This window comes from Leuciscus leuciscus (genome assembly GCF_965113295.1).
Source record: "Leuciscus leuciscus genome assembly, chromosome: 1".
Lineage (NCBI taxonomy): Eukaryota > Metazoa > Chordata > Actinopteri > Cypriniformes > Leuciscidae > Leuciscus > Leuciscus leuciscus.
In genome coordinates, this window is record NC_138725.1 from 35,918,655 (window position 1) to 35,932,959 (window position 14,305).

General features: G+C 39.2%; 1 protein-coding gene across 1 annotated transcript; it reads right to left on the reverse strand.

Moving 5' to 3' along the window:
• Nucleotides 1–1,401: 1,401 nt before the first annotated feature.
• LOC309495153 (nuclear factor 7, ovary-like) lies at nucleotides 1,402–10,945 on the reverse strand. The gene is made up of 6 exons (XM_082164761.1): nucleotides 10,525–10,945; nucleotides 10,305–10,400; nucleotides 3,186–3,416; nucleotides 3,050–3,072; nucleotides 2,850–2,968; nucleotides 1,402–2,022 (listed from the first exon to the last, which is right to left on the reverse strand). The coding sequence occupies exons 1-6, from the start codon at nucleotides 10,921–10,923 to the stop codon at nucleotides 1,460–1,462; spliced, it is 1,431 nt and encodes a 476-aa protein (XP_082020887.1). The 5' UTR covers nucleotides 10,924–10,945; the 3' UTR covers nucleotides 1,402–1,459.
• Between the last annotated feature and the right edge of the window lie 3,360 nt (nucleotides 10,946–14,305).

Sequence of the window (14,305 nt, forward strand, 5' to 3'; positions counted from 1 at the left end):
GTTTTCTTGACGTTAGAGGAACGTGTTTTATAATGTTCCTCAAACGTTCTTTCAACTTAATTTTGATTTAAAATTCAACATTATAGGAACGTTGATTTCTAACATTCCAAGAACATAAAAATATCCAGTTTCCTTAATGTTACTAGAATGCTATTTAAAGGTTAGTGTGATGTTCCTGAAACATTATTTCAATCTTCTTTCGAAAGAGTAATAAGAACACAAACTACAACTTTATTCAGAAACAGCTTTAGATGAACTGAAGATAAAAGACATTAACTCTCTCAAGATCTGATTAAACAACTCCACAAACAGCATTACCAGCTTCACTTATTACTAACCAGACTGACTTTATTTCTGTCACACGTCTACAGAAGTTCTTATTGAGAATTAACAGAGGTTTAGATGTTGATGTCTTATTGAAAAGTCTTACTTGTTTCGTTTGAGGTCACCATCATGGAGATCAGTGTTTGCTTTAGTTGGGCTCTCGACCCTTGACTTTCATTAGGTTTGTGCTTTATCAGCAATTGCAGGTATTAGAGGGATAGTTCACTTTGAAATTAAATTTTGGTATGTTTTAGCTTACCTCAAGGGCATCCAAGATGTAGGTGTCTTTTTTTCCGCAGTAGTTTCAATTTTGATATTTTTAGGTCAAACCGTTCTTGTCTGTCAGTCATATAATGCAGGTCTATGGTCACTGTCTCAAACACAAGCACAGAGTCCAAATTAAAACAATTCCCCATCGTCCAAATTAAACAATTCCCCATCGTAAGTACACATTGATGGCCTAAGACACGAAACGAGCGGTTTGTGTGAGAAAACGAACAGTATTTATATCGATTTTAGCTCTTATACACAGCCACGTCCAAGTGATCTGATGCTCGCGCATCCTGGTGTGTGACGTGTACACAGACTGGTGCATAGATATATACACTAGATGTCGCCTTGTCTACGGCAGTTCATTGGAACGAATGTCTTTAAGGCGACATCTAGTGTATATATCTATGCACCAGTCTGCGTACACGTCAGATCAGATCACTCGGACATGGCTGCGTATAAGTGGTAAAATCGATATAAATACTGTTCGTTTTCTCACACAAACCGCTCGTTTCGTGTCTTAGGCCATCAATGTGTACTTACGATGGGGAATTGTTTTAATTTGGACTCTGTGCATGCTCTTTGAGACAGTGACCATAGACCTGCATTATATGACTGACAGACAAGAACGGTTTGACCTAAAAATATCAAAATTGAAACTACTGCGGAAAAAAAGACACCTACATCTTGGATGCCCTTGAGGTAAGCTAAAACATACCAAAAATTAATTTCAAAGTGAACTATCCCTTTAATAGAGAACATTTCTGCATTGATAAAGCAGATCAATATATATTTATATATATAAACGTGTTGGGTTTTATTTTTCATCTTTCAGATTATCAAAGACTAAATATTTAAGATATGTTTAAGTTTTATATTTATTAATTAGCAGAATCAGAGAATCAGAAACAGAACAGTGGTTTTCTGTTTCTAATACAAGTTTAACTGATAAAATCCTTATACAGTCAATTTGATCAAGATTAAAGAAGAACGGATAGACTGTGTCAGTGACGGTGGTTGTGAATGTGTGTAGACGTGTGTTAGTTACAGGATCAGAGAATGACACCATTCCTCTGTCATAGTCCAGATCAACTCTCACACGATCAAGATCCTGTTCAACAGGAAAACCAAACCGCTTATCAAGTCCGTACTGCACACTCCAGACATCAGTGTTAAAGAAATCCCATCCCTTCCTCTGGTTTGATGCTGTAGTTACTCCAAGACTCCAGCATCGACTCTCTTTAACCTCCACATCCCAGCAGTGAGTTCCTGAGTTAAAACCCTCTGAACCCAGAACACACTCATGCCCGTCAAATCTCTCTGGATTATCAGGAAAAGGTTGTTTGTTCCTGCTGTCTCTCACTCTGGTCAGATCATCAGAGAGAATGAGATCTGGATGAGCAGTGTTTGGATCCAGAATCACAGGAGCTGATGAGACACAATCAACAGATGCTTTTGTTCTGTTGTTCATATAATGATCAAGAGTGAACCGTACACAGATTATTATGAATTATGAACACTATCGAACACAGAGATCTTTAAATCTGTCAATATTCCCCCATAAATCATTTCCAATTTGTGTGTGTGTGTAAACAAAACAGCAGAAGTTGTCCACACACTAGAAAAATGTATTCAGACCCAAAAATGGTTGAAACATCTGCTCTCTGGTCTGTTTTTGACTCTTTCTTAGCCAGTGTTTAAATGTTTTTTTTTTTTTTTTACACAAATTTCATGGCCTCTAGAATATTTTTGTATGATTATCTGAATATGCAATATATCAAAAGAAAGAACAGACCCTCTGCTTTTAAACAAACAAAAAACACAATTGTTTTATTCTAGCTTTGTGCATTCTTTTTTTATCAACACTTGAATGTGGGTAAGCAACATTTTGAGCAAAAAGCTGAGAAAATCATGTTTTTGTCAAAGACTACGTCTGGATCGGATTCAGAACGAAGATCAAAACACAGATGTATTAGATCGAGTCCAACAACACCCCTAATGCTTCACAGTCCTGCAGCTCGTCCGGTAACATTAGGCAGTGTTGATTTATATTTAATGTTGATGATCACGTTATTTTACAAATGAATCTGCTTATATATGATATTTTGCTTGTTCCTGCTTCTTATTTAAAGATACATTTTTGATAGACCCTTTTTTGATTCTGATTTTTTTTTTTTTTTTTTTTTTTTTTTTGAGCACAACATAATTTGATTTTCCAGTGTGTGTGTAAGAGCACAGATCTTCTCCAGACTCACTGTATTGGACGATGTCCTGCATCTTCTTCCAGACTCTGAACGGCAGGTTGCCCAAGTATCGTGACACATGAATCAAAGCTCCAGAAGCCATCTGTGGATCCGGCTGTGAGATCTGGACTCTGGAAGAACATTCATGAGTCAGAACTGCAGTGGCTTTGGATCAGAACCAGAGAGACCAGAGACACCAGCAGATCACTCACCTTTCCATTGAGACTGAAATCTCCTGCAGAACAAACACACCATTTATCATCAAGAATTCAATCAATCAATCAATCAATCAATCAATCAATCAATCAATCAATCAATCATCAATCAATCACTGATGTGAAATCAGACCTTCAGAAAGCAGACGTCATTGGCTGTCATCATCTCCTTCATGTCTTTGATTGTGTGTGAAAGATCTGAGATGTGTCTGTCCATCTCCTCCAGCTTCTCCTTCATCATCTGCTTCTTCTGCTCCTCTTCCTCCCTCAGTGCAGTGATTGTAGCTTCTTCTTCATCTCTGAGGAACTGATGAAGCTTCTCAAACTGCTGTTTAATCTGACGCTCTGTGCACTCAGCTTGAGACTGAAATCAAATCACATTCACTTCACATTCAGACACAACTTATTCTGGAGCAGCACGAAGAGTGAGTAGGAAAATGTGTAAACTTTCTGAAGTACTGTACTAGACTTATTTACTCAAATCACATGATTTTGGCAGATTGTTACGCTCCGATTCACTGGTTCAAAACAAAGGAGTCACAAAGGTTTCACAAGTTCCATTTAGCGAATAACACAATAAGTAAGGGATAATGTAGGGCGAGGTGGTTGTTATAGCGAATGCAACCCTGACAGGCTGATCAGCCTGAAGGGGTTGCATTCGCTATAACAACCGCCTCACTCTACATTATCTCGCTTATTACATGGCTACCTGTCACGGTTCATGGATTCATTGACTCGCCCTCGCTATGTGTGTGCGTGTTGTGTGAGTGGCCGCTGCTCATCAGCACGCTTATTATCACGGCTTATGAGCTGATCAGCGCCAGCTGTTTTGAATGAGGATGTCCTATTGTTTGTTACCTCGTCCTGTCTTTGTCAGATGGTTGTTGAGGCTCACCAAGGAACTACTCACCGTGTTTCTCCTGCATTCCAGTCCTGTTTCCATGCAGTGAATTTCCTGAGGTTTCCCGGAGGAATTACTACCTGTTCCTGCATCTACGTCTGCCCATGCGTCCCTGCGTTACCGAGCCTGAGTCCTCTTCTGCCTGCTTCCATTCTGACCTGCTCTACTATCTACTACTTTTGTGTCAATAAATTCAACTGTTCACTCGCAACTGAATCCTTTTGACTGTTTTCCTTCTGAGTTATGACAGCTACCTACACTTTTAGACCTTACCAGGTTTTTTTACAGTAAAATACTGGCAACACTGTTGCCAGTAATATACTGTTAATTGTACAGTTCTTTACTGTAATCTACAGTATGTTACTGTAAAAATTTACTAAATTAAAAATCGAGTAATCTAATTTCACTTGCAGAAACCGACTGCTTTAAATTGATCAACTGTCATTTAAATGTATTAACTAAAATGTATAATGCATTAATAATGTGAGCAAAGTATTACTGTGAACTTAATTCATTTGAGGCCACTAAAAAAACTATTGTACATAAAAAGATTTTAACTTGACCAGCAACTACACAGTCACCGCCTGTTAAAGGTACAATATGCAAGAATTTTTTTGCCGCTAGAGGGCGCTACATTCCAAACAACAACAACGGCGTAGCTTGATGACGATGTGAAGGAGCGTGGAATGATGGGAACTGTCGTTTTAGACTCCACCGTGGATGTAAATCAGTCAGAGGGGAATCGAAAAATCATGTTCATGGATGAGGCTAAGTTCTATTTTTATAAATGTTGCGTTTAATAACATGCTTTTTGTGGCGAGGGGGGCGTGGCTCAGCGCGGTCTGTGATGGGAGAGAGAAGAGACGAGCAAGTAGGTCAAGTGCAAATGACGAACCTGTGTCTTATTGCAGTATTATTGGCGTGGAGAGACCGCTTATAAGCCGCGCTGGAACGAGAGAGAGACTGGAGAGAAAACTGGACGCAGAGGAAGAAAACCGGTGGATCCGAGCTCTCATTTTTGAACTGTTTTGTGCCATCGCGGTTGCCACGGTGAATGCGCGTTGTGCGCGGCTTTTGTTTGTTTTGCTTTATTTTAATAAAGTACGAGTCCCAGTCACGCCGATCCCTGTCTTCTTCCTTCCTGACTCTTAAACCTCATCACACTTTTATTTCATTAAAATGAATTAACCGCAAGAAAAGTAAGGTTTAACATTGGTTATCATAGATGTTACTGTATTTGTTGAATTCATTGTTGTGATAACGCTGCGCAGTTTTACGTGTTCTAAACAATTGTTGTAAAAGTACATTCGAACATGCCCACATCATTTGCCAAAATACTGATTAATCTTTATGTATAACACATGCTATGTTTATTTACATGGCCATAAACACCAGACGTGATAAACAATGTTTAAACTAAACACAAATCTAAAGCAATAATACTTTCCTTACATAAACATAACTATTACCGAATGCTACATTTGGAAAATATAAAATTAAGCATGCTTTGTCGACAGAACCAGCTGCAATCGGTAAAGAATAATTGTGTACCATAACGACTGCAAGAAACAAGCTAAAGTTTGTAGTAGCTTGATAGACGCTAACGTTACAACTTCCGCATTTGTCCAGGACTCCACACAGTACGAGCGGAAACCGAGGGTAACGCGGATATGACGCAATTGACTGGCGACTCCCAGCTCACCCCTGCTCTAACGCCCCGTTTCCTTGGTTAAAATCGCAATTTTCTCACGATTTAAAAATAGTTGGAAACATTTGGGATATTGTAAGTAATCAACTTAACAAAATAATATATAACACTGGCCTTGAGATTTTGGGATATTTTAATGCAAAATTCTTACATATTGTACCTTTAAATAAAGCAACATGCAGAATATCATCAATGTTTGTAGATCTTCTCCTGGACTGAAGCACAGGCTCTACTCTTCAGCACAATGGTGACCCAAAAAACTAAATTTTACAGTAAACTACTGGCAACAGTGTTGCAGTATATACCTGTTTTATAACTTACAGTTTGTTACTGTTAATACATTTTGTGGGTGTGTCTTTTTTTAATCTTACACTGTTAACCCTTTCAACCCCACAGGAAAATCCACATTACAAAGAGTAAAAGTAACTACGTTTACAAGCTGTTAAAATTCGGGTTATGGTCGGGTTAAGGTCACTATTTGGGTTTCTGAAACATTCAGAATAACCCGTTTACATGCGTGAGTAGAGAGAGTTACTCCTGTATACATGGAATTTGTAATCAATTGGCAATATCCCGATGTAAACGGCGACGCACGGTTAGCGTCTGGACGTAAGGACAACGTTAAGACGCAATGTGCGTCATTTCCGATTCTTCTTCCTGTATCCAAAGGCAACAACAACAGCAGCAGCACGCGGATAATGAATAGTTCGGGGCAGATAGCGATCGCCTTTGTTTGCGCTTTCCTCCTCGCTCCAAAAGTGTGGTGCTGTGCTGCGTCTCGCCATGTTTACCTCTACTTCTTGTTTACTTCCGGTATACTGCACGCAGGTTTTTGTATGCGCCGTCTCTACTCAAAAGACCAAGATTCCTTGCGAATAGAACATGCGCAGAACACAAATGAATGTTCCTTTTGATGGGGATATGCCGATACGCGTTTACATGACCAAATATTCGGGTTAGAAAAGTGGTACCCCAGGGATAATATCCGGGTTTTTAAAAACCGGGATATGAGCATATCCGGGTTTTTGCCGGTGTTTACATGGCCGTGCGCTACCGGGTTATTGCTAATATCCCGGTTTTGAACGGGTTATTGGCTGCATGTAAACGTAGTCATTGACACAGTGTTGCAGTGAGATAATTAAGGGAATATGTAAGTGATTGTTGAGCATTTGTGATGAACACCTGCTGTTAACAAGCAGAATCACTGAAGGAAAGATAAACACATAAACAGAAAATAGAGAAACACAAGACCTACAACTGACTTCCAGCCATTACACATTATCACACTTATTAACCAGTATGACTTTATTTCTGTCATACATCTACAGAAGTTGTTATTGAGATGTTTCATTGAAAATGTTTGGTTTGAAGTTACCATTATAGAGATCAGTGTTTGCTTTAGTTGGGTTCTGGACTCTTGACTTTATAACATTGGTTTTTCTCTTGCTGCTTGAACTGTGTTTTTGTAGGTCACAGTTGTGCACACACACATGGTTAGTGAATGATTGCAGTTACATTGATTATGATGCCAAAATCATCATATAGCCTGTTCAATCACTAACCTCATTCAGAGTTTAATCCTGTTTCAAAAGTGTTACATTACCACCACTGTGAAACTACAACAATGAGTTACAATCACGATTTTTTTTAACACATCATGCACAACCAGTAACAAAACTACACTGTATTTTAGAAACACAGAGATATAAAAAATTAGCACGTGAATCTCAACAATGGTGGCAGTTTTTTATTTTTTTTATTCATGCAGCAATGCATGCTGGGAGTTTTATACTATCCTGGAACCCAGCATGCATTGTGCATTGTGACATGAAACTTTTTTATTGTCACCATTGTTGAGATTCATTATGCTGATTGTTGATGTTACAGCAGATGTTGTCAGATGTTGCTGATCAGTTACAGCAGCCAGAGAGAAACTAATGTTATAAAGTCAAGGGTCAAGAGCCCTAAAACAAATACTGATCTCCATCATGGTGACTACAAACTTTATTATTTTCAATAAAATATCAACAACTAAATATCTGTTAATTCTCAACAAGAACTTTTGTACATGTATGAAAGAAATAATCGTAAACTGGTTTCACACTTAGTGTGGCTGGAAGTCAGTTGTAGTTCTTGTGTTTCTGTTCTTGTTTCTCTGTCCTTCAGTGATTCTGCTTGTCAGGTGTTCATCAGTGTCTCAATTCACTCACTTCTTTTCATTCACTCTGTCAAGGGGACTATAGTGAACTAATGTAGGGAATAGTGAATGAGGGTATAGGGTGTGATTGGGAAAACAGCCGCTGAGTGTCGATTTTGAGCACTGTTAATTTACAGTATATTCCTGTAGGCTATTTTTGTTTTCTACAGTATATTACTGTTTTAATGGAAAATGGTATGATATTGTCAGAATTTGGCCTTTTTATACAGCAAGGGTTAACAGTGTACCAAATAAATCAATAATTTGACTCAAAATATGAATTTAAAAAGGAGTTTATTGATTTAAAAACAATTGTATTGCTTCCGCTAAAGAAAATAGTCCGTTCTGTCTCTACGGTTAGAATCCTGCATCCATAGCAACGCTCTGTTTTTCATGGCAACGGTGTGTTATACTTAGCAGCGCTCTGTTATCACAGCAAAAACTCCAGTGTTAAATGAACTCTCCTGGGAGTTTATATGGCTCCAGACTCAAGAGTGTTAGGGCGTTTTTCCACTGGGTTCGTTTGCTGCGGTCCGAACCCGAGTGCGCTAGTTCCCGGCGCCCCCCGCAGCGTTGGTCTGGTTTCACACTCAATTAGTTGTATCGAACCCAGGTGCGTTTGCAGTGATCTTACGTCATCGCAAACGCACACGGAAAACGCATGGAGAATACAACTCGTGTGAGGAAACAATGATATTCGACAGTGATACGCATGCGCGGGATACTATACTTCCTGAACAAGCGCGCACCCGAGTCCGTGTTGCTTGCACATTAACGCGAACCGCGCCACGGTTCGGGAACAACCGAGCTCAGACCACCTCCTCCAGGTAGTCTCGGGTTCGGTACTCTAGTGCGCACCCGGGTCCGATGACAGCGTTCACATTAGCGATTTTTCATGCGAACCGTGCCCCGGTCCGCACTAAACTGCCAGTGTGAAAGCGCCCTTAAAGTGTTAAAATATGAGTGTTAAATTAACACTCAAGAGTGTTAAAGTTAATGAGATAATTAAGTGATTAATTGAGTGATGATTGAACATTATTGAAGACACCTGATGTTAACAAGCAGAATCACTGAAGGAGAAAAAGCACAATTTTAAGTCACCATTATGGAGATCAGTGTTTGATTTAGTTGGGCTTGTGACCCTTACATGTTTAACTTCAGTTTTTGTTTTGCTGTTGTATCTGAGTTATAACTACCAGATGAACAAAGAGAATCACTAAATTCATTTAGAGTCTAATCTCTGTCTTAAATGTATATTGTTAATTACAGCATCACTTTGATTCTACAGCACAAAATCCAGAATTTTCTAAATAATCCAAAGGATTTTTTAAAAAGTTGTTCTGATAAAGATAAAAATCCTTATTTTAGGCACACACAGACATCAGGAATCAGTGTATGAATCTCAACAATGGTGACAAACAGAAAATTCAATTAGGGAAAGGAAATTACTAAAACAATTCAGATTATAATTTATTCATTACGCAATGCATGATGGGAGCCATGAATGATTGGTGGCACCCAGAATGCACTGCAACATGCTTTATTATTGTCACCATTGTTGAGATTCACAGGCTGATTATTGATGTCAGTGTGTCTAAATAAAGTAATTTTTAAAGTCTTTTGATCAGAACAACTTTTGAGGAACATATTGGATTATATTGAAAATGCTGAAAATTGTTTGTTATAGAATCTCAGTACTGCTGTAATCAACCAGGTAGACATAACTCTCAAAATAAGATTTGTGATTCAGGTCAAATTATGATTATGTCAAAACATAACCTGATCACCATTTCTCTTTGTTCATCTGGCAGTTATAACTCAGACACAACAGCCAAACAAAATCTAATGTTAGTAGTTTAAGGGTCAAGAGCCCAACTAAAACAAACACTAATCACCATAATGGTGTCTTAAAATTGTGCTTTTTCTCCTTTGGTGATTCTGCTTGTTAATATCAGGTGTCTTCAATAATGGTCAATAATCACTCAATGAATCACTTAATAAGCTCATTAACTTTAACACTCTTGAGTGTTAATTTAACACTCATATTTTAACACTTTAACACTCTTGAGTCTGGAGCCATATAAACTCCCAGGAGAGTTAATTTAACACTGGAGTTTTTGCTGTGATCAAGAAATAACAGACTGCATTCTACATTAGAATTCAACCAAGCCATGCAATAAAGTGAAATATTCTAGAGAATATTTGATTAAGGCAAACATCAAGGCATAACAGTCATCAATATTTTTTTCCAGAAAAGAATGATTTTTTACAGGCATATTGTAAACCTCTTACATGCATATTTTTGAAGTATTATTTCATAAACTTTATGGCTAACTTATGTAATTATGCAACTTAATTATTATATAGGCCTACTAAATAAATACCTGCATGACCATTTTTTTTTTTTTTTTTTTTTTTGAGTGTGTTTGAAAGAATCAGCCCTCACCTTGATGTGTTGAACCGTTTTCTCAAACTCTCCTTTAATGTTTTTGTTGTGTTTAATTTTCTCTTGTAAGGACTTCAGTGCTGTATTGAGCTCCTCCTGGAATTAAAGTGGAAATCTATGAGACACCAGAAATTTCTGTGATATGTTCATGCATGTAATGGTGAAAATGGTACAGAGAAATGTGTGTTTACCAGTTTTAATCCTCAGAAATAAGCCTTACCTTATATGATGGAACAACTTCACTGATGGGTCTGAATGTGTGATTGACGTGTTTCTGTGAATCTCTGCACACTAAACACACAGACTGTTTGTCCTCCAGACAGAAGAGTTTAAGTTTCTCACTGTGTAAAACGCAGATCTCCTCAGATCCTGATGAAAGCCTCTCATTTCTCTCGTTCAGGAACGACTCACACAAGTTCTTTAACACAAGATTAATTGAAGGCTCATGTCTTGACAATCTCCTGCAGACAGGACACTCCTGAGTTTCCTTGGTTCTCCAGAACAGTTGAAGACACTCTTTACAGAAACTGTGACTACATGACAGAAGAACAGGAGCCTTGAAGATTTCACAACACACTGGACAAGAAAGTTCTTCTGCAGAGACATTTACTGAAGCCATTTTCCCTGTTCGAGCTCCAGCAATTGGCCCTGTCCCAAATGGCACACTCCGGACTTGTGGACTTCCTCAGAGTCCACACTTTGGTGACGTCATGTAGTGCAGACCTATAGGGTCCTTGCCGTGAGTCCACGAGGGCGCATTGAGAGGTAGTTTTGGGACAGACTTGATCGGCATGCCGGAAATAACGGTCTGGTTGTTGTTGGACAGGATAAATCACATTTTTGCGCTCCGACGTCTTATCTGCATGTCCACTACACAGCCTAATTTTACAGTTCTATATTTTGATATTGTGCATATCACCTGGGCATTAGACAATAGATATATCATGCTTATTTAAATTATGTATACAGTTGTACATACTAATACATAATGTTCCATTTTAACTAAGATTACAATTTTAAAACATAATTTAAACATTTTTTTTCAATTTACAGGTTTCAATATTCATACTATGTTTACATATATGACTCAGTAAAGCCCTGCCATTCGGTTATTTATTTAATGAATCATAATACGATCATATTATTAAACGCGCTATTATTATGTTTGAGACATCAACCACTGCTCGATGACCATAATGTTTGTATAAACTGTAGGTAACAACTGGTAAAATGTACATTTAGGTCATAAAAACAGTAATATTTTCTTCTCAGCCATGTCAACAATTATCCGTGAGTGAAATCTCCTCCCATCTGTTGTCTGATTGGCCTTTCGCACAGATTCCTGGGTAGTTCAAGTGCGTGGAGCCTGCTTCTATGCGGGCTTCGTGGAAGACCGCTTCAAGGGTACAAAGGGGGCGCTGCTGAGATCACTTCAGAGCGGTAAAATGCTGAATGGGACAGTAAGAGGGTGGAGTTTCTGATCACATGGGTGTGTTGAAACAAGTCAGATGGCACACTTTCAGGATTTCTTCAGGTGTGAACAAAATGCATTCAAAACATACTTGAACTGAAACAAATATAATGCTATACAACCTTAGATCACACACAAAAGAACAATGGGAGAACATGAATATTTATAATAAACAGAATAAGGACACTTTATTTGTGAGTTTTATTTGTTGATTGTGTTTGAACCTCACAGAGATTATCCAGGGTCTGACATGAAGAAATCTTTGTCAAAACGATTTATTCACATGCTGAAGCCCCAGTAATACACACACGTCTGCTTATTGTGCTGTTTGTCAGTGTTTGGAGATACGAGCAGCACTTATATCGTCAAACCAGTTTATGTCTCTCCATCTGTTCTGCATCATCCTGAGTGTCAACAGAAATAAATGCAGAAATAAATCGAGCAACCTCCATCAGCACCTGAGGCAGTGGAGCGAGTGGATCCAGTGCCTCCGCCTCCGGCCTCTGATCACCTTGCTCCATCTCTGCCCGCCGGCCTGTCGGCTCCACCTTGGCTCCTCCCTTCTTTGGCTCCACCAGACACCCTTGGCATTTCGACTCTACCTGGGTTCCCTCGTCTCACCGGCTCCCCCTTGGTCAGTCGTCACACCACCTCTGCCACGGACTTGCGGATCTTCCGCTGCGCTCCGTTCCTCCACCCCTACAGCTGCAGCTGCTCCTCCTTCCCTGCGGGTATGCCTCGGTCCTCCATCACACCGGCATCGCCTCAGTCCTCGGGTAATCTGGCTCCACCTCAGAGGCTAGTCTCCATCGGTTCTCTGTCTACGCCCTGGGATCCAACGCCTAATATATAATATAGGGGCCTATCATTATAAATTAGCTTACACAAAAATTGTTGACACACACACAAGTACTATCCCCCTTTCCTTAACATACACATAAATTGTAAGAATATGACTGATTCTGATAAATAAACAGTAGGAGGAGTGCGTGCTACTAGCGCAGTATAACGTCTGACGGGACATAGTCATGTGCCTCAACAAGTAAAGTCCTAACATAATGATACATTTGCAAATCATTAGTTAATGATTACTTAAAGCAGACAACTGGAAGTTGAAGTACATTGCCTTGACCAACTGTTGTAATTAACACATTAATTTACACTTTTAGTTAATAAAATAATACATTATGACACATTTAATTAATAACAATTCATATATTACTTAATCTATTAATCATTTAGAATCTTTATTAGTTACTGATGCAGTAATCATTAATTAATTGTTTAGTTCTTCATGATGAGTCATACATTAACACATGATTATCTGTGCATTAGTTAAGTATGAATTAATGCTTATTAGTGCACCCGTATTGTAAAGTGTTGCCGTGTAATCTAATTAACTGCAACACTGCTTCAGTGTTACTTACTTTTAACACTCTGTAGAGAGCACCCCTATAGACACCGAGCACTGTTCATTTAAAGGGATACTTCACCTCTGGAAAGATGAATGTGTATTTAAAATGGGTCATTTATGTAGAAGAAATGTGAAATTATTTTTGAATTTGGAGCTTTCTAGACTGAGAAAAGCCAGAAAATGTATTTTTGGCTTATGTGGATGAAAGACAACAACTCCCAGAATGCACTTGCTTCGCTGCCCTAATAGGCCACTCCCAAACCACGCCTACTGGTAAGAGAGCGCAGCAGTTAAACAACAAGGCTTCGCTACTGAGTCTCCGTGACGACTCGAGTCTGCCTGGGATTTCGAGATAGCCCAAAATGTCCGGGAGTCGGCTTTTGCGTTCTACAGTCGCCATTCATTATGTTTACTGTGGCGAGCAGGACGAGACTGAGGGCCGTGGGAGAACGATGAGTGGCCGGTGGCGTGATTACCGATGAGCAGGATGCGCTGCAGTCAAAGACGCACCGCACCGTCTGTGAGACGCACCGGTCTCGTATCTCTCACGGAGGAGCGGGAATTTTCTTAGCAATGTTAAAATGCAACCGATCAACCGATCACTTGTTAGCGTTCATGTAAACACTACATTCAGATTCACCAATCGGAATTAATTTAGTTAGATTGAAACAAAAGGTGTGCATGTAAACAATGAATGGCGACTGCAGAAAGCAAAAGCCGAATCCCGGACATTTTGGACGATCTCGACGGCTGGACATGTCCGGGAAAAAGAGGATGATAACCCCTACTACTCAGCTTTCTCCACAGAGCAAGAGCCTGCTAGCTTAGCTTCCAAAGAAAGACGGCTGACACTATGTGTACAAACATGCGGGACAGCCCCTACTACTGGCTGTAGTCTTTAGCCTCTGGCCAAAAAATCCTCCGATGATGATGATGATTTTTTCCAGACAAAAAATACATAAATCTCTCGTCTCAGGGGGATATGAGGGTAGAAAGCACGGTAATTCGAAACTACTACAGGTTTTCTACTAATACAAAGCTTAATGCTAAATCCTGAAGCATCCCTTTAACTCCTGGGATTTTGCTGTCCATCCTTCACTCATCTGAAGTTGGTGT

What these genes read in the sequence shown, in the direction of transcription:
- LOC309495153 (XM_082164761.1), bottom strand. Translation starts at nt 10,923, where the DNA reads ATGGCTTCAGTAAATGTCTCTGCAGAAGAACTTTCTTGTCCAGTGTGT. An exon ending in AAGTTGTTCCATCATATAAG is followed by an intron (nt 10,401 to 10,524) that starts GTAAGGCTTATT and finishes CTTTAATTCCAG; the next exon opens with GAGGAGCTCAATACAGCACT. An exon ending in ATGACGTCTGCTTTCTGAAG is followed by an intron (nt 3,073 to 3,185) that starts GTCTGATTTCAC and finishes TTTGTTCTGCAG; the next exon opens with GAGATTTCAGTCTCAATGGA.